Below are 26,051 nucleotides of genomic sequence, written 5' to 3' on the forward strand. Positions count from 1 at the left end.
GGCGACCAGGATCTGGGTCAAATTTCTCTTTTAATGTGATGGGAAACCGGATAAATTTGTACAGCCTTTTATGTCACAGACACAATATCTGGTTTCTAAAGGAAGGACATGCAGAGTTGTTAAGAAAAAAAACTACAAAAAACACGTTCCTTTTCACAGTTAAAGGTCTTGCTCTGCTTATTGTCTGCTTTTTTTCTGGTGTAAACGGTGTGTATATCCCAGTGTCATACTGTCGTTTCGTGCCTGTCGAGGACCGTACAATTTACTAAATAACTGCACGACTATGCAAAGTAAATGCAAAACCATTTCACAAGCAGGGGGAAAAAAAACAACCTTGTTTTGACATCAAAACAAACAGAAATACTGGCTTCCTTTCAGTTTTAGAGCCACGCAGAAGACGCAAGTGACACCTAACCTTACGTACACGGCAGAGAGAGCAAGTGAATGACCCTTATTCTTATGATGAAGCAAAGCTCCCTTTGGCTTGTGCATCAATTCAAATGACTGAATAAATTCTTCAATTTTAGTGCAATAAAACCGCTTTGTTGTGCATTAACTTGACAGATGCACGTGGAATGTTTGCACCTGATTTCTCTCTTGCAAGAGCTGGATTTTGAACAAAGTCTGCTGAACCATTCCAGGTAAACGAGCAAAACAGGTGTGGCAGGAACGGGTCCTGGTATTCATCCATCTTCCACACCCGCTTAATCCAAATCAGGGTCCCAGGGATGTCTAAGCCATGATTGTATTGTCAATTTCACTTCTCTGTGCATATTCAATGAGAAAATTTAGTGAATATTGCCCCCCTTTTTTTTCATGCTTGCCATTTAAGTACATAAAGCTTCACTTCCACTAAAAGCAGCAGCATCAGTTAATCAAATCCATTTCTTCCCTTGTTTTCTATGTCAGTACATAATGCCTCAGTGTCATGATCCCAACTGTTTCCAAAACTAAAAGACCTAATTAGCATGCAGCATACACGAGAAAACAAGAAAAACAAAGTTAAAGTGCTCTAAGAGAAATTTGTGTAGCTCAGAGTGGTGGAGGGTCTTTAACAGCAAAACGTCACAAGATGACCGTTGGAGGACCAGTCGTGATGTACAGTGATATGACATGTAATGCAAATCAAAGAACAATCTGACCTGCCATTAGTTTCTACATAAATAAGCTCAAAATTCATATCTACACTCATAACAAAAATTGTTAAACAACGAGTGGGCAAAACTGCTAAAAAAAAATCATTGCTTGCAAAACTGTAACTGCCGCAGATAAACAAAGTTGAAAAAACAACAAAAAAAAACAAACAAAAAGAAAAAAAAGTCCCAATTCATCAGATTAAAGCCGCCCTGATTCTTCATTCTTCTGGAATGGTTGTTCAGAAGAAAGGGTGCGACAAGCGTGTCGGGCGGGGGCCCAGCGTGACGAGCACTTCTTCCCTATTTGCTTTGCAACCTCCACGGAACTAGTTGTGACCTGAAGGCAACGGGGAAAGAAAACAAGACAGAGCAGGTTTTTTTTTTTAAACAGCAGATCACGTTACGGTTTAAAATCAGTGGCGCTGATCAAATGTGGTTTCTCCATTATTGAAATCCCTTATCAAAGAAGATAGATAGATTTAAAGATAACATCAAGATAAAATAGAATAGAAAAGAAAAATACTTTATTCAACCCCCAGTGGGGGAAATTCAAAATTAGCTCAAAACATTTTTCTGAGAATAATAATAATAATGAACAACAATAATAATAATAATAAATGAATACATAAATACATTTGAGAAGAACATGTCAGCAGTCACTGTTAAAAAGCCTTATGGCTGTGGGGACAAAGGACCTCCTGCAGGGGTGGAGCAGCGATTTTAAATGTGGGGGTGTTACAGGGGGGGCACATGAGCGCCACGTCAAGCCCAGAGACACGACGCTGAAATTGGCATCCGATGTGCAGAACAGGGCCAATACAGTATACTGCATTTTGATCGCCCTAAACTAGGTCCTGTATGGAAACTACAATAGTTACGCTGCTCAAATCTGGATGGAATTATTCTAAAGAGGCTGTAGATTCATTAAAACCTTGTTTGGGATTTGTGAAACCTTTTTCTGATTTGTACAAATGCAGAACAGGGCCATTTCACTGCTTTTTGATCGCCCTAAACTAGATCCTGTATGGAAACTACAATAGTTACGCTGCTCAAATCTGGATGGAATTATTCTAAAGAGGTTGTAGATTCATTAAAACCTTGTTTAGGATTTGTGAAACCTTTTTCTGATTTGTACAAATGCAGAACAGGGCCATTTTACTGCTTTTTGATCGCCCTAAACTAGATCCTTTATGGAAACTACAACAGTTACACTGCTCAAATCTGGATGGAATTATTCTAAAGAGGGTACAGAGTCTTTAAAACATATTTTATGATTTGTTAAAACTTTTTTTGGTCATTGAAAATTCAAAAAGGTGAAATCATCTTGCTGTAAAAGTGGTGCGACGCCCATGAACTCCTTAGCCTCTCACTGCAGCTGCTCCTCTGTCCTGCCAGGATACTGTGGAGAGGAAGCTTACTGTTCTCCAAAACAGAATATCCATTTCATTTTTTTTTCTTCAAAACTAATACTGAAAGAAGTGTTACAAAGTGTGACACAACTTGCAACAATGCGTGATACCGATGAGAGGGTTGGCTCCTAGACAAAACCTGTGGGCTGATTTTATGCTGGCACACAACAATGTCCTTGTGGACAATTTCAATGTCTACACTTGTTAGTTTATCTCTGATGATAGTCTTTCCATTACGCAGAAAAATTTGGCAATTTTGAAAAATAAATAAATAAATCAAATGTGATGTAAAATGTTAACTTTATTTCTCCCTAAAACTTCAATTAAAAAAAAGGACAAAGTAGCACAAATTTGACTCCTACAGGTCACAAATGTGTCAAAAGTTACTACCAATGATTTGCATGACAAAAGACGAACTGGTCTTTCACGCCCAGGGCAGATGAACCGTAGAAGACACTGACCTGTGATGTATCTTGCACCAATCAACATCAACATGCTGCCCATGATGTAAAAGCCCAGGGGCACGCTGCTGAAGATACTGGTTTCACCTGTCGGTCGTCATTAAGTTCCAAACGAACATGAAAGGCAAGAACAACAACTGTAAGCTACCGAACTGGTAAAAGATCGTTGATGTCTGGTGGTTAAATGTGTCAGGATTCGCTCTGTGCGCTCTGTGAAAGCGAAGAAAGGAAGAAGAAGAAAAAAACAGCAATAGATTTTGACCAAAATACAACTTTTTATGTGGCCAAATGGGTAGCGGTCATGTAAAATTAAGTGTATACCTTAACTGATCAGCAGAATATTTGGTTCTCTTTAAAACAGTTAACAAAAAGTGACAGACTCAAACAACTCCACCATGTATTATACCTTATCTTTGCTGCTGTTTATCGTCAACATACCAAAATCTTAATAGCACTTTAAGGCCCCCGCATGAAAGGTACCACCCTCCAGCGGGGGCCCTTAGGCAAGACCCCCTTATGCTACCTGCCTGCCTGGGATATGAGTGTAAGTCGCTTTGGATAAAAGCATCTGCCAGATGCATAAGCACATTAAATACATGCCAGGAAAAAACTTGTTACAACAGAAAAAGCATTTTTCAATTACCATACAGGCAGAGACTTGGCCTTTTGATGTAATGCGCTGTGGACAGCTTGACAAGTCCGGTGCCGACCGAAAAACATCTAACCCACAGAAGCACTTCATACTAAGTCTTAGTGTTGTTCCGATACCTACATTTTGACTTTGATACGACACCTGCCATAAATACCTCGATACTCGATACTGAACGGATACCACGGCGAAAATCTTAAAAAAAAAATCTGGAAAAGAGACGAATAATGGTCCAGCTCGGTCTCACCACGGTTAGTTAACAGACTATGGTCTGTTAGCATATTGGCTTTTGCTTAACAAGCTACTTTTCTGTCCAATATCAACGTTTGAACAGTGAACACATTAATGACTGACTTACACATTTAAAATACTATTTTATTTTAAACAAAACAAAACATGCCACCACATGGTATATGCCATTACACTATGGTGGACAAACATAGATCAGAGAATTGCAGTAAAGTATTTCAACATTTACACTCTAATAAATAATTAGAAAAATATAATTGCCAAAATAAATAGCTACTGAACATGCTTTAACAAAAATAAAATGATTGCTTTCCTCGTGAACAATGAAATCCCAAATACACTCTCTCTCAACCTCTGAACTTCTGCAACTTATTTGAAATGTCCACCTAGAAATAATTATCAACAAAACGGCATATATGCCATGACATTACCAGAACTGATAGAATATTAAATAGTGTTAGCAAGATATGCTTCAGTCAACATTACTAGCGTGAACAACAGCCCTTTCATAAGCTAACCAGTTGAGAATGATAAAGGCTCTATGGTAAGACTAGCCTACAGTCGCTAAAGGTTGGGAAAAAATGTTGTTTCATACACTCGATAAGAAAGGAGCTTTTCGTGTTGGGCTAATGGTGATTTCAGTCACATTCGCGAACCTGTCGGTCTTTGAATTCTTTGTAAAGCAGGGGATATCTGTCAGCGAGGTGCTTTGCCAAGTTAGACGTATTCCCTCCCTTCGTCTGCATTCCTTTGTAGCGTGTCTAACATGCCTTACACGCCGGCTTCAGTGTGTCTGTTGGCTTGCCCTCACTATCTGCGAGGTAAGCCAAATAATTCCAAATGTCGCTTTTCTCGTCTTTTTTGTTTACAAGCCGGGGACGTTCAGCAGGAGCTTCCGAACTTGTCGTTATCTCTAGCGTTCCTCTCTCCCTCACTCACTGCTCACCTGCTGCTGCGTGCATGGAGTGTGACCAGAGGATGACAGAGTTGGCTCGGCTCGCTGAACGTTATTTTAAGAGCAGTATCGATGCTAAAAAAAGAACGTATCGCATCGTTTTTTGCGTCAGGGTATCATGATACCTTTCTAGTATCGGTATACCGTCCAACACTACTAAAGGGCCGTGTATACTCTCGCAGCAGTGTGTTGCAGTGAGCATGTCGCAGACATGACGCAGTTATTTTTGATTTATGCCCAATTTTGAAGCACGGTCTGCGCTATGTTAATTCCACGCCACAACCCAAGAGGGACAATCATGAACAAGCTAGAATTGTGGGTGTGGTGGGTGGCGTGTTTCTCTTCCGGTTACGGAGGTCATTCAACAACAATGGCAACTGGACGAATGCGCACTTTGATTGAGATGCAGCTGATCGATCTAGAAATAGAAGAAATATTGCTACTACTGGAGCTGGCAGAGAGGCGAAAGAATCGTCACGGTTAGCGTCACCATTAGCCGGTTAGCAAACCGGAAATACGCATAGTGTAGAGCGGATGTAGAGTTGACCAATCAGAGGCCTCCTTTCTCTCCTCCCTGCGACGATATCTGCGGCACTGTCTGCGGTGAGTTACAATTTTGGGGAGGTGCACCAGAGTGTCTGCGTAAGGGGGGGGGCATGTCTGCGTTAACTGCGACACACACGCAGACGACCTGGTTTCCGACCATAAACCGCCCTTAAGTCTGAAGCAAGGATTTCCTAAGTTGCATTCAATTCACTTCAATTTGGGTTTGTGCACTGCTTGCAGTCACCGATTCAAAAGTGTTTGCGACACTGGGATTTTGAAAAGGGCAGAACATGCAAGCGTAGCCTCTAACATCTTGCAGCTACAGGAAGAGTGCACCAAGATGGTAAAAAGCATTCCAGAAAGCTGATGTCAGAGTGGTGGAGAAGCAAGGGACAAAACTGGCTTCCTTTATCCGTCTATAAATCTGTTTGATAGGATCAAATATTTGTTTGAAGTCTGGTATTTTTTTTCCCCTCACGACTGTACTTTCCTTTTGTAAGACTCAAGTTCAACACAGAGACGAAGGAACTAAGTACTAAAAGACAGTAACTTTGGAACATTATTACCTGCTTAGACTGAATAATGGATTTTCTACCCCATCAGTTACATTATAAACTCAAAAGTTGTACACATGCTCATACTCATGCTTGGAGGGGTTTTAATTTAATACTTAAAAATACGCATCCTTTCATATTTGGCCTCATTTTCAGCGAGCAGCCAGGTTTCTGGGTCATGATTTTATGTGTGAGGTGTCTTCTGAGACTCATCTTGGTTCAGATATGAGTACCTACCGTTTCCATTAATGACAGGCTGCGTTGTCTCCCAGTTCATCGATTTCTCTACGGCCTTCTTCCACCGCGCATAGCGAAACTCGCTCTCTGCGCAGAAAGGACAAAAGCATTTTAAAATTTTTCTAAAAAAACCCCACAGAACATCATTTCGTTTTCCGGTGGCAGTGGATGTTTGCACCTTCGGGGTTGATCTGAGGCTCAAACTTTTCTGAAGTGACCGCGCTCAGGTCCTCGGGGTTCAGGCTCCACACGCTCACCCCTTCTGCTGATCCCGCGGCCATTGCTGCGCCAAGAGCTGTTGTCTCAGGCATGGATGGCTTCACTGAATATAACACAGCAATCTTTACTGGTAATACTGGCACACCACAGTCTTGTCATTACTTAAAAATAAACCAGCTTGGACAGTGTTTTAGTTCCTAGGGAGCCTCCTAGGGGACACGAGGGAAAAAAATGATGGGTGACAAAAAAAAAAGAAAAAAAAAAAAAGGACGGACTTTCGCGAGATCCCGAGAAAGTTTTTGCGAGATCTGGTAAAACTTTCTCGAGATCTTTCTCGCCAAGTTTCGCTAGATCATATCCGGGTCAGTTAGGTCAATCTAATGCTGAGCACAGTTTTCTGTATTTCAAAATAAAATTCAATACATTTCTCCCACTCCATGTTTGTTTTCGTTCCCATGGGCCTAACTGACCCGGATGTACATTGTCCTAAATACGACCTCCCGAGATCTCATATGATCTTGCGAAACTTCGTGAGAAAGATCTTCGCAAGATCTCGCAAAACGTTCTCGGGATCTTGCAAAAGCGGATCCGTCCTTTTTTTCTTTTTTTTTTCACCCATCATTTTTTTTCTGCCCCGTGTCCCCTAGGGGGCTCCGTAAGTTTCAGAGGCAATCTGGGGAAGATAAAATGAAGGAAAGTACTACACAACTGACACATAAAATTGTATTTTTAAACCCAATTATCCAACTGAAATATATCAAGAATCTCGAAACATGAATATTCTTCACAATGCTAGCAGAACTTATAATGTGCTTAAAAAACATTTTCCATTGAATGCTGGAAAGCCGAGTAATGGCTTATCTTTCTTTTTCCCCGCTTGTCTCAGCACCATGGGGAGCACAGCTTTCAGTCGCTCTGCTCCCCAACTCTGGAACTCACTCCCACCAGACATCCGCAACATTGACTATGATGAACAACTACAGACCTGTCTCTAATCTCTCTTTTATATCCAAGATTATTGAGAAAGTTGTATTTAACCAGCTCAACGACCTTCTGAATGAAACTGGAAGTCTTGATAACTTTCAATCAGGCTTCAGACGTCATCACAGCACTGAAACAGCTCTGGTCAAAGTGTTAAACGACATCAGGTTGAATACTGATTCTGGTAATGTTTCAGTCCTGGTCCTGTTGGACCTCTGCGCTGCGTTTGATACTGTAGATCACAGAATCCTGTTGCACAGGCTGGAAAACTGGGTTGGACTTTCTGGAGCGGTCCTTAACTGGTTCAGGTCCTACTTAGAAGGCCGGACTTATTTTGTTACAATTGGCAGCTATGAATCTGAGCGAGTGGCCATGACTTGTGGAGTCCCCCAGGGGTCAATTCTTGGACCTCTTCTGTTTAACTTGTATAAGCTCCCTTTGGGTCAGATATTGCAGAATTTAACATCAATTATCACAGTTATGCCGACGATACACAACTTTATGTGTCTCTGTCACCGGACGACTGCAGCCCAGCAGACGTACTGTGTCAGTGTCTGGAGGAAGTAAACACCTGGATGAGAGAGAATTTTCTACAATTAAATGAAGACAAAACTGAGATCATTCTGTTTGGTAGCAAAGAGAAGAGGGTCAGCGTTGGTACATATCTTGAGACTCGGGACCTTATAATCACTGACCAAGTTGGTAACCTCGGAGTGTTGATAGACTCAGATCTGACTTTCAGCAGCCACATCAAAGCTGTCACCAAGGCAGCTTTTTACCACCTCAGAAATATCAACAGAATTAAAGGTTTCCTCTCCCAAAAAGACCAGGAGAAACTCATCCATGCATTCATCTCCAGTAGACTCGATTACTGTAATGCTCTTTTAACTGGACTTCCCAAAAAGAGCATTAAACATCTGCAGCTCATCCAGAACGCTGCTGCTAGAGTTTTAACCCGGACTAAGAGATCTGAACACATCACACCAGTTTTAATATCTTTACACTGGCTTCCATTCAGTCACAGAATAGATTTTAAAAGCCTGCTGATGGTTTACAAATCCCAGAACGGTTTAGGCTCAAGATACATCTGTGATATGTTCAGAGAATATAAACCCAGCAGAGCTCTTAGATCCAAGGACTCAGGTCAGCTGGTCCAGTCCAGAGTCCAGACTAAACATGGAGAAGCAGCATTTAGCTGTTATGCTGCAAACAAGTGGAACAAACTGCCAGTGGAGATTAAACTTTCACCAAATGTAAACATTTTTAAATCCAGGTTAAAAACATTTCTGTTCTCATGTGTCTATGCATGAAATATCTTTTAACTTATCTAGACTGTTGCCTGTTTTTAAATTCATTTAAATGATTTTATTTGTTTCTTTTTATATTCTTTTATGTATTTTTAATGCTTCTTGCACTCCCTGCTGCAATGCTTTTATTTTATGTAAAGCACTTTGAACTGTTTGTACATGAAATGTGCTATACAAATAAATTTGATTTGATTTACCCCTCTTCAAATCAAAACTCAAAACCCATCTGTTTCAAGCTGCATTCTCCCTCTAGCCTCTTTTTTAACTTGTTTTATTTTATTTATTGTGTTTTTAATGTGTTGTAAAGTGTCCTCGAGCGTTGAGAAAGGCGCTTTTTTAAAAATTAAATGTATTATTATCATTATTATCAAATCCATTCGACAGACAACAAAGGGCGTAAAGCCAAAGGAAATGCCACTCCTACCAACAGGGATGCAAAGAATGTCGGCCTGCAGCTGCATCAGCAACCTGTTGGATGTCATTCCTCCGTCTACCTGAAGCTGAGTGAGAGGGATGCCGCTGTCTTGGTTCATGGCGTCCATTATCTGCATAGAAACAAACATGGCAATTATTGCGCGAAACCTTTATATAAATAAAAGACAATAATAAGAGAAAAATGTCATTTAAAGAAACATTTTTCAGCTATACCTCTCGTGTCTGAAAACAGACCGCCTCCAGAGCAGCAAATGCCAGGTGCTTCTTATTAGTGAACTGAGTTAACCCACAAATGATCCTGTGGACCCGTGGAAACAAAAAGACTGACTGAATGAATCAGAGTTTGTGATGTTTAGCAAACTTTAGAGTAGCTGTCGATCTTACCCTCTGGCACTGGGCTCCCAGTAAGGTGCATAAAGACCGGAAAATGCGGGGACAAAATAACAACCGTAGGAGGTGCCGACCGATGCAGCCAACTTCTCTGCATGATGAAAGAACCCGGAAAAGATCAGCAATATCACACCCGCTCTCTGTTCTAGATTTAATGACCCCAGTTCCCTGACAAAATTGCACATTTAGCTGAATGTGTCTGGCACATACCAAGCTCCTCAGACGCTCCGATAATCCCAAGATTGTCCTGCAGCCAGCGGACCACGGCTCCTGCAATGGCCACAGAACCCTGGCAACAAGGAGAAGACCAGATCAGCTGCGAACTGACAGATCTATCAGACCTATCAGCACAGCTAAATCATTGAAGTCACCGAAGAGAAACGGCTAACATGATGCCGATGCGTTTGTACGCCGTCAGTGTACTTAAGATGCTGTACCTCCAGTGCATAGCAGGCAGGTTTGTCCCGGCCGAGCTTGTAGGCGACAGTGGTGAGCAGACCGTGGTCAGACATTACCGGCTGCAAAACCACAGAAACATCCCTTCAGCCAAATGTCCGCAGTCAATTGACGTGTGTGTGAATTTTTGTGTGTGTGTGTGAAGTAATGTACCTTGGCTCCAGTGTTTCGCAAAAGAAAGCAACCAGTCCCGTAGCTGAAAAATAAATAAATAAATAAATCAAACTTTTAGCTGGATCTCTAACAAAGATGTTGTACGTTTCAGAAAAAAAAAAAAAAGCGCACAACCGAGTAGCCCCTACGTGTTTTTAGCTTGCCCGTCCTTGAAACACATCTGACCGACAAGAGCCGCCGACTGATCTCCAAGGCACTGTTTTCAAAATGCAAATGCAAACGAGATCAGGCTTCTTCTCAAGGCAAAGCGTAGACACGGAAACACGGGAAGTGATGTATCGAAGAAGACTTACCCCTGAGATAGGAATACCTGAGAGAGCCCCTGATTTCTGCAAAAATTCAAATCATATTTAGAGAGTGACAGTGTTTATCTATTTTATTTTTATATTATTTTCCCAAACCCGACACCTTTAGCTGTAACAGGTAACAATTTGGAAACCATGGCACTAAATAGCATTCAAGCCTACACACTTTTGTCGCAAAAAATATCAAAGCAGAGATAAAAAAAAACATGAAATAAAACTTTTCTGAACGCTATGAGAGGCAGTTAAAACAAGGAAGTTGGTTATTTGACTCAAAAAAGCCAAATAACGCACACAACCTGACTTCCACCAGCTGATTTTTACATAAAGTCAACTGTTGCAATGAAACGCAGTGAAGGGGGAAACAAAGGAGAAAAAAAACAGGAAAAGTCAAAATGTTTTCACTCCTGCATGCACCGTTGGTTAGGTGTTCAGAGAATATAAAAAAACAAGATGTACAGTGGGTGAAGAGAGCTGCGCCAAAAGAGTGAAGAGATTCAGGAGTCATGTTGGAGAGGAAGATATTCTGACTGGGAGGCTGGCGGTAACCAGCCGAGCCGCATGCCACCACAGAAGCGATAAGGGGGCCATCCAGTACATTTCCAATAGAGCCTTAATTGTATGTGTACAAACCACTGGGGCGGCAAAACAAACAAGACTTTTTGCTTGTTTTAATACCCGACAAACTTATTGTTGTCTTATTTTAGCTGTTTTTCAGCTGCTTAATTCTGAGCAGACGGCGTACAGTTGGGTTGAGTAGTCAGCTGAAGAGGAGTGTGAATGAGTGAAAAACGGTAAAAATGCATTTAGGAGTCAGGAGATCACTCTCTGTTTCACACACGAATTTTCATCCTTGCCAAATCTGACTTAATTGTAAGGTTTTCATACACATGAACAAATCCGACAGCTCAGCTTCCTGAAACACCAGGCTTCATCTTAGGATTGGAAATGCACTGTGTGGCGGGTTGGGAGTCTTTTTGGCCACAACAAAAAAAGCAGGACGGGTCACTTTAAACGATCAGGTGAGTAGTGATGGTGAGAGTCACTTACCCGGCTAGAACATATTTTCTACCAGTGAGAGAAGGGAGACAATGGCACACAAAAATGCCTAAAAGAATTTCTCAATCAACCTTCATGCAATTAAACAGTTTGAAAGCACGCTAACCAAAAAAAACAACAACAATAGAATACAAAATCTTATTAGTGGCCTGTTGCATGAGACATTCCACTCTTTGAACAAAACACTAGTCAAATTAGACACAGCAAGGAATCATTAGGATAAAATCTTGGCCTAAACACATCATCGTCAAATTCTACAGAGACAAGGCTGATTGATCCATGCTTACCATGAGGCCATATATTTCCGAGGAACTCCTAACCCTCGGCAAGATCTCCATCGGAATACTGAAATATCTGAAGGGGAGTAGATAAAAGAGTACAACGGCATAACTATAAAGCAAATCCATTATGCCAAATTTAGCCTAACCATACTGTTCCTGATTAGCTTGAACATCTCCCCGAGCTGCCAATCTAAAAAAATACAACAAAAATGACAAGCCACCCTCTGATCGCGCTCTTCATGCAATAAATTGTTATCGGTTTATGGTATCGGTTAACTTTAACGAGTATATTAGAATAGTATCGGCCCGATACCAATATCGGTGCATCCCTAGTTAAAACGTTTTTTGTTTTTTTTTAAATGGCCCTTTATTAATACAGCCCCTGTATTAATCCTCTCTCCCACATTCTTCTTCCAGTTTCTGGAGCCCTGTTTTTAGCTTATGTATACAAAATGGTCATTTAGAATTATTTATGTCCTGGAAAATCAACTTCAAAATTTGGACGTTATATATACTAACTTTGCACCCAGTCAAATGTTTTATTTAGAACGATTGGTGGTGCCTCGGCATCAGTGGCGGCTGCTGACTTTTAAAACAGGGGAAGCCCATATTACGCGTTCAGGGTTGTAGTGGCTCGTGCCATCCCAAAGCAGAAGATAGCAAAGTTAAAAAGAATTAGTTATAACATAGCTGTGTCTAGTATGACAAGTATGCCCAGCAAATACACAGAAAGAAGGTATAGACTTTGAAAATTCACACAGCAAGGCCAAAATCAAGTATGATGGAATCTAAGGCCTGCAAATGGCTGGATCTGTGGCTGGATCAGAATCTGTGGAGCATTTTTCCCTGTCATAATGAATACTTAAGAGTTTGATGGTGGTGGTAAGTATTCTTAAAAAAGGTAACATTTGTGAATGGGCAGCATGAATTCTGGAAAGAAACAACTAAAAGTACGAGTGAAACTCCGACAGCACTTTCACAGACAACCAGTCTCTTTCGTATCCGCTTTGGGACTGAAGTCCCAGCGTGCTTCTCCCCGCTTAAAAATTCGGCTGCCACAACATCTCTCATGATGGACAAACACTGACTCCAATCATCACGACACAGCCCCTCATATTGACACGCCCACGTCTAATCTACCCCCAGAGATGCCGAGCAGCCTCGGAAGGGATGAGTTTTTGTCGATTTAGCCAATGATGACCTAGAATTGTAGAGAAAAACTTGACTCTCCCGCCCCCTCCTGAAGCCGGGCAGCCCTCGGCTCGGAAGCCTGGCTGTTAGTGGCGGCTTCATAACGTGATTTCCTCAGTGAACGGCGGCGATTTCAGAACAAATCACTTCATTAAGCTACAGGACAACATGTTGTAGTTATGAAAGTAAATGCAGTATTGGGCATATCTTGTGTTTTGTGAATAACTGTTTTATCGTCAATTTAACATTGAAGATGTAGCAATTTCGCCAGAGAATGGGAGAGGCTGTCCGGCTTCCCGTGTTGTCTCTGAATAGCCGCGGCTGCTCGGGATGGGAATCGAGACTCCCAGTAGTTCGATTCTGTGGAATCGTTAATCCGCCTGCTTAACGATTCCGTTTATAGGTTCTGCTAACGTCTGACGCACTTGCGCGATGACGTCATGTACACGCTTCGTATTTTGGCTCAGAATGTTTCCAACATGGCGTCGAGGCAGAAGCGGAACCAAAGTTTGGTTATTTTTCACCAAAAAGGACAATGCTAGGGCCAGTTGCAACACGCGCAGAGCTTTGATCCCATCTCCAACATGCTGAAACATTTGACCACACAGCATGCAATTACTTTGCACGAATGTAAAGTCTTTGTCACTCTTGCCTGCATTCAAAACTTGAGAGCCCTGTTACGTAAAATTTCCAGGTCCTGTTGATTGTAATAATGTTAGCGACATACTGTATGAATAACTTCCATCTGATATTAACATTTAGGTGAGGAGGACTGCGAGAGGGAGCCTGTAGCTACCCCTTTCATCGAGGCAGGGAAAAGTCAAATATTTAATAGGTGAAAATAGATAAAATGTTGGTGCATACTTGAAATTAAAGTGTTAAAGCCATTTGTACTTTATATAACTGGATGAGAATTGATAAAGGAACCGAATCGATAAGCGATAGCGATAATGGAACCGGAGCCAAGTGGAGCTGACCAATGAGAATTGCTTTTCAAGAGGGAATTGCTCCATCAGCTTGTTTTTTTTACAGGAAGAACTCAGTAATCTGTCTATTGGGTACTTTAGTGACTAACAGATGAGCTCTTCGGGTTTTATTTGACTACTTTTCTGCAACATTTCAAAGAAACAAACCTCAAATGCACGGATGATTTTAAAAGTAATCCCAGCTGTCATACTTGCAAAGCTCCGGGTCCCAGTCCATCGTGTGAATGTTAAACAACATGGTTCTGCTGGCGTTGGTCACATCTGTGCAGTGGACCCCACCTGACTTGCCCCCCGTCAAACACTACAGTGAAACCAATTAAAATACACCAATTAGTCTTTTTTTTTTGGTCACAATCCACACATACAACATTTCAATGACATCTATGCAACTGTGAAGGAAGGAAGTCCCATCACCCAGATGAGCCAGGAGTCAACAGTGCCGAACATGGCGCGGTGAGACAAAACAGCCTCGTGGACCTCGTCCACATTGTCCATCAGCCAGCGAAGTTTCACTGCGCTGAAGTAGGTGCTGATTGGAAGTCCCGTTTTATGCTGCAAGTTGAGAAAAATAAGTGAACATTTCCTTTTGAAATTTCAATTTCAATTAAATCAATAGCAAATTTAGAGAAAAAAAAAAAAATATATATATATATATATATATATATATACATATATATATATATTAAAAGCCCCACCTTCAAATGGTTCTTATTCCTTCCTGGAGTCTTACTAATGAGATGTTCAACAGTTGACTGCGTCCGCAGGTCCAGCCACACTGAATAAAATCACAGCAGTTATCTTAAAATCCAGCCAACCCCTCAAAAAAATATTTACGTTGCTCATACTGCGAGATAATAAACAGACGGCAAAGAAATCAGTGCAAATGAGCTGCTAATACTGAAACACAACAAACTGGCAGATCAGGAATTCACAACTGTACCAATGGCGTTGTAGAGGGGCTCCCCAGTCTCTTTGTCCCAAACAAGTGTGGTCTCTCTCTGGTTGGTCACTCCGATGGCTACACAAATCGAAGCAGCGGAGATCGTTAGCATCTCATTCAAAAAACAACCCTGGTTCTAAAACAGTTGCAAAATCAGAATGCAATGAGTTGCAAATAACTGCAAACTATACAAAATCAATGCAAAATTTTTATTTTATTTTTTGCTTTGTTTTGCTTTTTCTTTTCCTCCGAAATGTTGATTTTGATATCAGTTCAACTTTTCGAAAACTGTTCAAAGATTGCGGAAAGGTTTCTATCTACCCGATGTGAGACTCAAGTGCGCTCGCAATGTGGCTGCCAGTGATCTGTTAAAATCTGCATCGAATTTGGTCTTCAAACTCAGGGACAAAAAACTCTTAACAGCAAAAACTTCTTGAGGTAACACTTGAGTCATGGCATTGATATCATCTCCATGTGGCTCACAGAGTACCTTACAGTCTGCAGACTCAAACCACCACCCACCCCCAGGGTCCATTATTTCCAGAGTTTGAAAAGTGTAAAGAATTCAGGAGAATCCACTCAAGCCGCACAGCCTCCAAACAAACACAGAAGAAACACACAACTAGTATCAGAGCTACAACAACTTTGGTGCAGTCACGTTCTAGGAAAAAAAAGAAGAGGCCACAAAGACTCTGTCAAAAGCCCACAAAAATGTCAATGGCGACCATAAAGCAAAAGAGTGTGGCGCAGGGCTGGAAACCAAAATCAGGATCTGCAGAATCTCAGCCTCCCCAAGTGCTTTAGGGCAGTTTCAGACCCAGAAATGTGCATTCAAAACAAGTCAGAAGCACATAGTTTTAAGACTCACAAACTTCTCTAGTGTTGCTCTAAGGTGAAAACACTGAATTTATAAAAAGAACACACAACTTAGTGTATTATATGATCAAGAACACTGCAATAATGTTGCAGCAGCTCTGGTCAAACGGTGTCTTTTGTTGCATCCTCTTGAGATTTTCTACTGATCCTTTTCTATGAAAAAAACATGTTTGTTAAGAAAACGTTTTCGAAACGTCTTCTTCGTTTCACCATCTGGTTTTGGAGACCAGATGCGTGGCTGCAATGTATATCTGTGGCCAAAAGAAGCATTCAGGTTTTTGATTTATGTGGGTCTTTTGTTGCCCTTTACATTTTCCATCGCATTCTGACATTTGAGAAAAAAAATGACTGTGGATGAAAACGTTACAGAGCAGCTCATGAGTGAGTGGCAGCATGAGCCTCGTGTGTGATTACCTTTGATGTTTGAGATGTCTATGTTGAGCTGCGTCAGTTTTTCACACGTCCGCTCCATGCACTCGTACACCGATTGCAGAATTTCTTTGGGATCCTCCTCCACCCATCTGAACATATATATTATATACAAGTGAAATATAAGAACACATTTTGAAACTATGAGAGGCATATTTAAAGACAAACTTACTCCTTACCCTTCTTTAGGGAAGCTCTGTTTGATTTCCACCTGATGATGGCTTAGGAGCTCTGCTGTTTTTGAATTAAACACCTTGAAAACAGCAAATGAGAAACAATGTGGCATCAGTGGACACCATATTACATTATATGTCACTCATTTATTCTTTTAAGGAAGGCACAGTTTCATTTATACACATACTATATTGCCAAAAGTATTCACTCACCTATCCAGATAATTAAATTCAGGTTTTCCAATCACTTCCATGGCCACAGGTGTATAAATTTAAGCACCTAGGCATGCAGACTGCTTCTGCAAACATTTGTGAAAGAATGGCTCGCTCTCAGACCTCAGTGAATTCCAGCGTGGGACCTTGATAGGACGCCACCTGTGCAACAAGTCCATTCATGAAATTTCCTCGCTAAATATTCCACAGTCAGCGGTATTATAAGAAAGTGGAAGCGATTGAGGCCACTCAAAATGACAGAGCGAGGTCAGCGGAGGTCGCCAACTTTCTGCAGAATCAATCACTACAGACCTCCAAACTTCATGTGGCCTTCAGATTAGCTCAAGAACAGTTAGAGAGCTTCATGAAATGAGTTTCCATGGCCGAGAAGCTGCTTCCAAGCCATAAATCAAGTGCAATGCAGAGCGTCGGATGCAGTGGTGTAAAGCACGCCGCCACTGGACTCCAGAGCAGTAGAGACGCGTTCTCTGGAGGGACCAATCACGCTTCTCCATCTGGCATTCTGATGGAGGAGTCTGGGTTTGGCGGTTGCCAGGGGAACTGTCTGACTGCATTGTTCCAAGTGTAAAGTTTGGTGGAGGGGGGATTATGGTGTGGGGTTGTTTTACAGGAGGTGGGCCCTTAGTTCCAGCGAAAGGAACTCTGAATGCTTCAGCATACCGAGAGATTTTGGACAATGTCATGCTCCCAACTTTGTTTGGGGATGGCCCCTTCCTGTTCCAACATGACTGCCGCACCAGTGCACAAAGCAAAGGTCCATAAAGACATGGATGAGCCAGTTTGGTGTGGAAGAACTCAACTGGCCTGCACAGAGTCCTGACCTCGACCTGATGAAACACCTTTGGGGTGAATTAGAGCAGAGACTGCAAGCCGGGCCTTCTCGTCCAGCATCAGTGTCTGACCTCACAAATGAGCTTCTGGAAGAATGCTCAAAAATCCCCATAAACACTCCTAAACCTTGTGGAAAGCTTTCCCAGAAGAGTTCAAGCTTTTATAGCTGCAAAAAGGGTGGGCTGACGTCATATTAAACCCTATGGATTAAGAATGGGATGTAACTTAGGTGCACATGTCTGTAAAGGCAGATGAGCGAATAGTTTTGGCAATATAGTGCAGATTGATACAAACTTACTGTTACCATGTAAAGTTTAAAGAAAAGAAAATGTTTCTGACAGTATGAGTTGACTCGTGTCGCAACAAATTAAAGCATCTTTGGAAAGAATGAAGGAGCTAAAAGGCAAAGAGCTGTCTGATCCATTCACAAATATTAGAAATTAATCATTGTGACATGTTATAATAAAACTGAACTGAAACTTCTGATTAACTAAGAGCAGCTAACCTACTAGGGGAAAATATATATATATATAATTACAATGGTATTCAACCAGCGTATCCAAACTATTCAATGCAAAAAAGACATTAAGTTTACATAGAGACAAAGAAAACAGCAGACGTTCACCTTTGTGACACAAAGACCTGTCGCGAAGCCCTTACTTTGAGAATTTAAAAAAAAAAAACAATAATTCTTCCTCTCTAAGTGAATGACATGATGGTATAATTTCGGCGAAAACTTGCTGAAGTATATGCTTTAATGCACCTGAACTCCATAGGACCCTAGGACAATTACTGCCTTTCCCTCACCTTTCTAAACTGCACGGAAAGACAGAGTGGTTGGTCTTACGGTTGTCATTTTCATCCTTTATATCTTTTTTTAAAGCAGCTAAATTAAATGACGACACTAAACTGTATTTATAAATTGTCACCGAGGTCGCAAGCCTACAAGCTGGATCATTCGGGCAAAAACTGGAACGTCCACTCAAGGACACAGTCGGCTCTAACGCGTGTATGAGCCAGCTATTAAATATAACACAGTTGGCTCGCTCTGGTGGGGTCACACTGCGGGCTGTCTCACCAAAAACCGAGTGGAGCTAGTGCCCTGGTCGATGGCAGCAACCAGTGGCCCCAGCGTTATCCGATGTGAGGACGCAGCCATGGTGCCGTTCATGGGCAGCTCCGGCGGCTTCAGTGCGAATCTGTACTGGATACCAATTATCTCCACCGGCAACGCGGGTCAGTCTCGACCAAAGACGGGCGAGTAGTCAGTCAGTCGCTGCCTTCAGTCGCAATGTCTGAACCGGCGCTTAGTGATGACGCAACCGTTTACAAAGGGTTTACAGTAGAAGACGTGTTCCACTCAAACCTTTTCAGTGAGATAACGAGGGAACTGCGATGCACCACGCCTCCGCATTCCCTTTCTTAATATTATTTCACTGGTCATGAATGGAAAATAAATTCTTTCTTTTTTTCAAATTTCCATAGAAAAGCCAAAAGGCTTGACTTAACGAATGCGTCCCTCTTGGGTAATTTTTCACATTTGTAGATACCAGTACTAATAGTTTTCCCTTCCTGCTACCTCATACTAGCATACTGTTATCATTATTATTTTTTTTACAAAGGTTTTTGTTTAGAAAGAAAAGAGTGTTCCCATACCGGGAGTCGAACCCGGGCCGCCTGGGTGAAAACCAGGAATCCTAACCGCTAGACCATATGGGACTTCATTCCACTGCAGCAATATTAGATTTATCAAGGTGCATTATTGGCAAGTCCGTTGATACCTATATTTATAGACCGTAAATCACCGACAAGACGCCAGGTTTATTAGTAAGCAACCATTTGGTAGTTCTTTCATTGAACACCATATCGAGTAAAATTGTAAGAGCCTGCCTATACTATAACAGCGAGTGCCTCATTTGTGTGAAATACTTTTTCTCATAATTTGTCTCATTTGAACACCTCTATTACTTAAGTTTAATTTGCCGACAATGTTCAATGTTTATATGTGTTTAATCAAATTACAGTAAACAAGGCATAACACAATGTTTAGTCCTTTTAAACATTAACATAGAAACCGTACACACCACCAACTCTGTAGTCAACACAGTACAAAGAGGGCGCATCAATAGTGGTCCTAAGGTTTATACCTGATGAGTTTAATCCACCCTGTAGGCAGGATAATTGAAAGATAATCTCAGATTAAAATTTTAGCTACCCCCTCATTTTCACGACCTATGTTTAAAACAGGTCATCACAGATTGGGATTCGGAAAAAGCCCTAGTGTGAATTTGATTTTAATACCCCTAAATCCCCATTTGCCCACTGTTTACAAACTTAAATCTTATTTTAAAGATCCTATGATGATGTGACAGAGTATGTATGAGGGCGAGTTATGCAGCAGTCTAACAAAACTGATCCTGAACGAGAATTTTCGCTTCCCATGATGTATTTCTGTCCTGCAGCAGGGGGCACCGAAACACCAAATCCAGGTGTCCTACGTAATCTATGATTAAATCACCTTTTGACCAACTTAGAAACAAAACTCATGTATTTGTTATCGCAGCTCATCAGACAGGAAAACATTTGACGTGCGGGATCATTTTTCATCGTAACGTAGAGGTCTATACCTGCGTATGCGCTCTTTCGTTGGGCGACTGCCGATGACGTAATCACAAGTGGACGATGTTTTCGTTCTCGAAATGTGAGAAGCGGTTGTTTTGATGTTTGGCTGGTATTTGTTTTAAAATTCGTCCAGTTTTGACTGCATACATTTAAAATGTAAGTGGTGAATTATATGTATGTTTTGTGACACAGATAGAAAATGTCCTGTCAGTTACACACGACAGCAGTGCAGTAGGAAGGAAATTGGACTCATTCGTGGTTTGTTCTGTCTTTCTACTTGTGTGCATTTTTCAGGGCTGACTACTGGAAGTCACAACCGAGGAAATTCTGCCAGTACTGTAAGTGCTGGATTGCAGACAACAAGCCTGTGAGTAGAAGGATGGGGTTCATGCTGCTTGGGACAGTGCTCATACATTATACTGATCGTTATTGCTGTTTTCCCTGCAGAGCGTTGAGTTCCACGAAAGAGGCAAGAATCACAAAGAAAATGTGGCTGCCAAAATTTCAGAGGTATGAACATCGACGTTGCTTTTCATTTTGTGTGTTAAAGCAGTAGGTTAACCATAGCCATAAGGAATGATATACAAGGCTGTGACTGAATACATTATATCACTCAAAATGATAATCGAAGACTCCTGTTTGGTTGTGTTTTTCATTTTAGTCAAAAGTCCAGCCTCTATATCCTTTGATCTGATTTTTGGCAGGTAGAATAAACCATTTAAATTCAGCTTCTCTATCTGCTGCTCACTCCCAAATGCATAGATGTTGTGCTTTTAGAATATATAAGATTATTCAACGCACACACGTGCGTTAGTAACCTGGTAAATGGGATTTATGCATTCTAGTTATGTTGCTGCTAACGAGATTGTCTCATTCTGCTGTCAGAAACCCATTTGATTAGTTCCTTTCTTTGTCTTTATTATGCTGTTAAAGACGAGAGGTAGATAAGTTTGTGGTTAAAATGTAACTCCAAATAGTTTGGTAGCATATCTAGACGTTTTGCTTGCAGTTGTGTTGAATGTATAGATCTAACGCCCATTTGTTTTGGCCTCCTCAAATGAGACCATTTGGACAGCTCAGCAATAGCCATAGAGAATGCAACGTTGACATCACATGGTGGTTCTTGGTCGCCTTTATTGTATTATCAGTTGCTCTGAGGGTGCCTTTTGCATGTACGGAACCTGAATTCTTATTTCCATAGTGTTTTTATGCTCAGCTTGTAGGATCAACCTCTAAAATGATCTCTATTTTTAACATTAACAACCATATCTACTGCAAATACAAAAAAAAGGAGAAAAATAGTGTGTGTCAATGTTAAAACATGTTTATCGTCAACATAGTGACTCACAGCAAAAGCTGCTACACCTGACTCCTTAAAATGAACACATTGCTGAATGTTTGGAAGTGTCGTGATTTGTTCACTTGAATGAATTAACCAAAAACACTGAGTTTGGTGTTTGTGAGGGACGGGATGTCTGCACCATATCGGCTTGTTAATGAGTAGTCTTGCATTCAGCTGTGCAAATCAGTTACCACTGGCGAGGTCAATTGTGTTTCTCCTTTTGGCTGTTTTTTAGCCAAACAGAGCTAAATTTACCAGGCAACAACAGTCCTAAACAGAGGAAATGGTAGAGCAGGCCTTATAAGATGCAGCTCCTCCCAGCATTTATCATGATGCTGAGTATCTTGTATCTATATTATTATATATCTTGTATCTATATTAGTATCTATATTGAGTAAACAGAAGAAGAATGTCAGTGCACATGAATGTTATGTTTGAACTGATGCACTCTGTGAAACTTTGAATTGATAAATAACTATTATCAACACTGTGTGAATTGCATCGTTCAAGAAGACGAGGATGATCGGAGAAACGGTGTTTATTTAATCAATTTACATTGAGCTTAAAAGAAAGTTATTTTATATCAGCAGTTAAACAAAATCATGTAGAATATGTTTTTTTTATTATTTATTTGAGGGTTTACAGTTTATTTGTTAAACGGAGTGAAATGTTCATGGTGGCTCTGGGTATCAGGCAGTCCCTGAGCTCCCCTCCTGAGCAGCGAGCTTTAGTTTGTCAAATAACAGGCTAATTGGCTTTTCGTCTCACCGGACATTTTCAGACTCGTGAGACTTCTGAATAACTGGTCTTCAACAGGAGGCAGTGACGAGTGAGACCGTCTGAGCTAATCTAACAGCCACAGGTTGAGAAAGGAAATGCACTTCTTAAAAAGCCATCACAGATGGTGGAACATGGGTGACACGCACCAGTTCAGACATATTCTCACTCTTCGACGGACAGTTTATGTGCAAACATACCTGCAAATTGATTTTCCGCCTTCCTCTCTCATCATCTGAGATAATCCATCCAGCCATTTTTTTTTTTTTAAACCGCTTATTCCAATCCAGTCCCAGATCCAGTCCGAGTTGGATCTTGGATGAAGTAAAGTTTAAAACGCCTTTTCTAAACAGACTGTTCACACATGATTAGAAACCACAACACTTTCATGATCTAAACATCCACATCTGTCAAAAACTATCAAAACGAGGATACTAATCGGCGTGTGGAGCTCTCGCAGGCTTGATTGCTTGCAGTTTAGAGGAAAAAAAGTTAAATTATTTTTCTTTTTTTTTTCAAGTGGCTCCTTTGGCACCATTCTCAGGACTGGCGGCAGAGATAAGCTCCATACACACATGTAAAACTCTTCCTATTGGCTATTAGCTGCTGCCACTCATCTCACCCTATCTATCCCTCAACAGATTAAAAAGAAGAGTATTGACAAGGCAAAGCAAGAGGAGCGAGCGTCCAAACAGTTTGCAGCAATGGAGGAGGCAGCGCTGAAGGCCTATCAGGAAGATCTGAAGAGAATGGAAAGGGAACCAGAAGGTAATTCATTGGCGTTTTCCTTGAAATGGCATGCAACCAGCGAGGTGCTCAGGAGCATGCTTTAGCTCTTTCACATTTAAATCAAAGTTGTTGTTGTTTTGCGTTAGGATCAAGTTCTCCAGCCCTAGCAGAACCACAGCCACAAACTCAGGTTGGGCCACAACCTCAGGGCAGGCCAGGATCTAAGGCCGGGCCACAACCGAAGGCCGGGCCACAACCTAAGTTCAAACCGAAAAAACAACAAAAGAAAGAGCAAAAAGCGAGCCGGACATTCAGAGAGCAGACGGGAACGCAGGTTTGGGTTGAAGGGATGACAGATGATGGACAAACGTACTATTACAACACATTATCTGAAGGTGAGGAAAGATGACATCGCAACCCCTCTTGGATATCTTTGAGAATCTCGTGGAAATCCCTCATTTATCCAGAACACTTTGATCGGTCTGACTTTAGGTTTGTTGTGGTGTTTGTATTTCTCCAACAGAGTCTCAGTGGGAAAAACCAGCAGGTTTTCAGGGAGAGGCCTCAGCTTCAGCACAGTCCGGGCATCTTGAAGTTAGTCATTTTGTATTTGGTATACATTTGTTTCAAATCAAACCGAGGTGTTGGCCTGTTTTCTTTGCGTTTATGTCATTTTTGTGCTTCTCTTTAGAGGTCCTCGGGCCACGCGTGGATGGAAGCTTTCAGTCCTGATGGTTATGCATATTACTACAACACACAAACTGGAGGTGGATGTGTTTTTGTGGTTGTCCCTGAATTAATCTAAATAGCTGTTTCTGGACTGTATTTCCTGTTGTTTAAGGAGATAACAGCTAGTAATCGTGTTTATTCTCCCTCATCTCTCAAGAGTCCAGCTGGGAGAAGCCAGTAGACTTTTCTTCTGGGGGGGCGTCTGGATCCAAAGAAGAAAAGGAGACCCAGGAGGAGCCTTCAGCCCCAGAGCCGGAGCCGCTCTCAGGAGAGGGGAGCTCAAACGAAGCACCTAAGGAGGTGCAAGCCCCTGAGCAAGCTAGCCAGCAGCCCAAGGTCCCAAAGATCAGCTTCAGGGTGAGATGAATACTGGCACTAAATGAGGGAACATAAAGACTCATTTAAACTACTACTGTGAAAATCAAGCAGTCCTGAAAAGTTCATTTCTTGTTCTATCTTCTTTTTTGTCTTCAGAAAAGAAAAGCAGAGGGTGAGCCCTCAGAAACAGAAGAAGTCAAAGCAGGCGATGATCCTCCAAAGGAAGAAGAGAAAGAAACAAAAAAAGAAGTCCAGAGCACAACTGCTGAGCCCGAGAAGACGGGGGAAAAGGTGACACCAGTGGGGATAAGAGCCAAGAGACCAAAAGCTGCCAATCCATATGGGACATGGGAACAGATCAAGGAAGAAGTGGATCCATAGTAAGTGTCTCACCTACGATTGAACAGATGGACGTGTAGCAAACTACAGGTCTCATTAGTTCTGTTCTCTCCTCTCCAGTACAAAAGTGGACTTGCAGTTGCCGCAGGTGGAGGGAAGTACAGCCATCGCTCCGGTGGAACCGAAGCCAGAGCCAAAGCCCAAGTTCAAAGAACGCATCATCACCTCCCTCGGAGAAGAAGGCGGACCCGCTTCATTCAGGAAAAACAAGACACAGAACGGCAAATCCAGGAGCCTCCGCCAGAGAGACGACGACGACAACTGAGCAGAGCAGCAACGCCTCGATCCAGAACGCGGCATCGAGACTTTTACCTAAATAAAACTCGCCCTGTGAAGATTTTGATGCACCATTTTAGTTCTGAAAAGAAGATTTTTTTTTTTCCTGTTTTAAACGCTACTTTGTTTCTTTAAAGCATTTAGATGTCAAGCGTAGGACACAAACGCTGTTCTCTTTTTCTACTGGTTTCTATTACAATGTGTAGTCTTATCTCAACACGCCACTGAGATCGTTTTATTCTTTTGATGGCTTTTCTCTCTGGTGCAACGCCGACCACGCAGAGCTATTAAACTTTTTTCACATCTGTTTATTTTTAATCTAAGTTTTATAAAAAAAATAAATTTAAAAAACAAGCCAGAGAATCATTGTGCAAAAAGCTCTGCAACATTTTTCAGTTAATAGACGTTATTTTAGTTTAATTTAATAAATGGTGACTGACCTGATACTAATTATTTTATGTGGTTAAAAAAAAAAAAAGATCAAGAGCTCAAATGCTGCAGAAAATAAAAGCAGAGGTTATTGGTCAGTTGGCACACTCATGAAGGGTGTGACATACTTTTTGTTCAAAGTGCGTGTATAAAGCTGATAGATCGTTTCACCGCACCCTGACTGGCAAACACCCATGAAAGATACAGACCATATACTACTCTGGTGAAAAAAAAAAGTCAGCTCTTTGTAGTTGTTTTTTTGGTAAAAGTTCCACACTGAAGTAGCTCTGTAACTCACTGCTGCTGAGACAATTTGAGAGATTGTAAAATAGCAGATAAATGAACAGCTGATTCAAGAATGCGGAAGCGGAGCTTGGCAACAACTTTCCACATAGCAGACCGGTCTGGGCCAGTTCTGTCATCAAGCCGGCACTTCTGGCTTACTGCTGGCATGGTAAGTGAACCGGATGTGGGCCAGATCTGGTGCTGGTGGCCCGCAGCTGGCCCATGTGTGGACCAGCTCTGGCACACCAGAAACTGGGCCAGTAAAGGGCCGCCATTCTTTACGGTATGTGGGGCATAGTAAAAATTGGTCTGGCACAGTTCGGGCCCACATGCCGCAAAGAATGACGGCACTTTACTGGCCCCAGAGCTGGTCCACACATGGGCCAACTGCGGGCCAGATCTGGCCCACATCCGGTTCACTTACCAGTTGCCATGCCAGCGGTAGGGCAGAAGGGCCCAGACCGGTCTACTATGTGGGTGAGGGTTGGCCGTTGAAGTCACTCACACCGTCAGCAGGTGACGCAGCACAATATGAATTTTATTTTTTATTCATGTTACAAATCTAAGATTTGTATCATAATTGAAAGGATAGAGACAAAATTTATAAGTTAAGCTTTATTATTAAAATAAAAACATCTTATCCGTGAGTGTTTGTTTTTGCTGCGATTATATTGCACCAATAGTA

The 26,051-nt window shown here is 41.6% G+C and overlaps 2 protein-coding genes, 1 long non-coding RNA gene and 1 other non-coding gene across 5 annotated transcripts in view; 1 reads left to right on the forward strand and 3 right to left on the reverse strand.

Moving 5' to 3' along the window:
* The window catches only part of LOC142391332 (uncharacterized), a 397,679-nt gene that overhangs the window by 23,550 nt on the left and 348,078 nt on the right, over nt 1-26,051 (reverse strand). The gene's annotated exons all lie outside the window — the stretch shown is intronic.
* LOC142391580 (glycerol kinase-like) lies at nt 12-18,756 on the reverse strand. 2 transcript variants are annotated; one of them, XM_075477426.1, is made up of 21 exons: nt 18,539-18,756; nt 16,402-16,475; nt 16,208-16,314; nt 14,918-14,995; nt 14,673-14,752; nt 14,392-14,529; nt 14,169-14,278; nt 11,807-11,873; nt 11,511-11,528; nt 10,452-10,487; nt 10,287-10,354; nt 10,138-10,180; nt 9,966-10,046; nt 9,739-9,817; nt 9,523-9,619; nt 9,352-9,436; nt 9,128-9,248; nt 6,375-6,518; nt 6,197-6,283; nt 3,007-3,093; nt 12-1,473 (listed from the first exon to the last, which is right to left on the reverse strand). In XM_075477426.1, the coding sequence occupies exons 1-21, from the start codon at nt 18,629-18,631 to the stop codon at nt 1,463-1,465; spliced, it is 1,704 nt and encodes a 567-aa protein (XP_075333541.1). In that variant the 5' UTR covers nt 18,632-18,756; the 3' UTR covers nt 12-1,462. The 2 variants fall into 2 exon arrangements, with proteins under 2 accessions (XP_075333541.1, XP_075333542.1); XM_075477427.1 differs by lacking the exon at nt 11,511-11,528.
* On the reverse strand, nt 19,108-19,179 carry trnae-uuc (transfer RNA glutamic acid (anticodon UUC)). The gene has a single exon. It is a non-coding gene; the product is annotated as a tRNA-Glu (tRNA).
* On the forward strand, nt 20,124-26,013 carry wbp4 (WW domain binding protein 4). The gene is made up of 10 exons (XM_075477428.1): nt 20,124-20,238; nt 20,377-20,449; nt 20,530-20,592; nt 22,843-22,969; nt 23,077-23,325; nt 23,454-23,524; nt 23,622-23,697; nt 23,817-24,016; nt 24,134-24,357; nt 24,437-26,013. Coding segments are annotated over exons 1-10 (1,290 nt in total). The 5' UTR covers nt 20,124-20,236; the 3' UTR covers nt 24,642-26,013.

The sequence above is a fragment of the Odontesthes bonariensis genome, chromosome 11 (assembly GCF_027942865.1).
Source record: "Odontesthes bonariensis isolate fOdoBon6 chromosome 11, fOdoBon6.hap1, whole genome shotgun sequence".
Classification (NCBI taxonomy): Eukaryota; Metazoa; Chordata; class Actinopteri; order Atheriniformes; family Atherinopsidae; genus Odontesthes; species Odontesthes bonariensis.

Excerpts from the sequence above, each read along its gene's own strand:
- LOC142391580 (XM_075477426.1), bottom strand. The coding sequence starts at position 18,631 with ATGAACGGCACCATGGCTGCGTCCTCACATCGGATAACGCTGGGGCCA. Across the intron at positions 14,279-14,391 it reads TTGACTCCTGGCTCATCTGG|TGTTTGACGGGGGGCAAGTC; the intron begins GTGATGGGACTT and ends GTTTCACTGTAG. Across the intron at positions 6,519-9,127 it reads CATTCTTTGCATCCCTGTTG|TGAAGCCATCCATGCCTGAG; the intron begins GTAGGAGTGGCA and ends TGTTATATTCAG.
- wbp4 (XM_075477428.1), top strand. Across the intron at positions 22,970-23,076 it reads AATGGAAAGGGAACCAGAAG|GATCAAGTTCTCCAGCCCTA; the intron begins GTAATTCATTGG and ends GTTTTGCGTTAG. Across the intron at positions 23,525-23,621 it reads CACAGTCCGGGCATCTTGAA|AGGTCCTCGGGCCACGCGTG; the intron begins GTTAGTCATTTT and ends GCTTCTCTTTAG.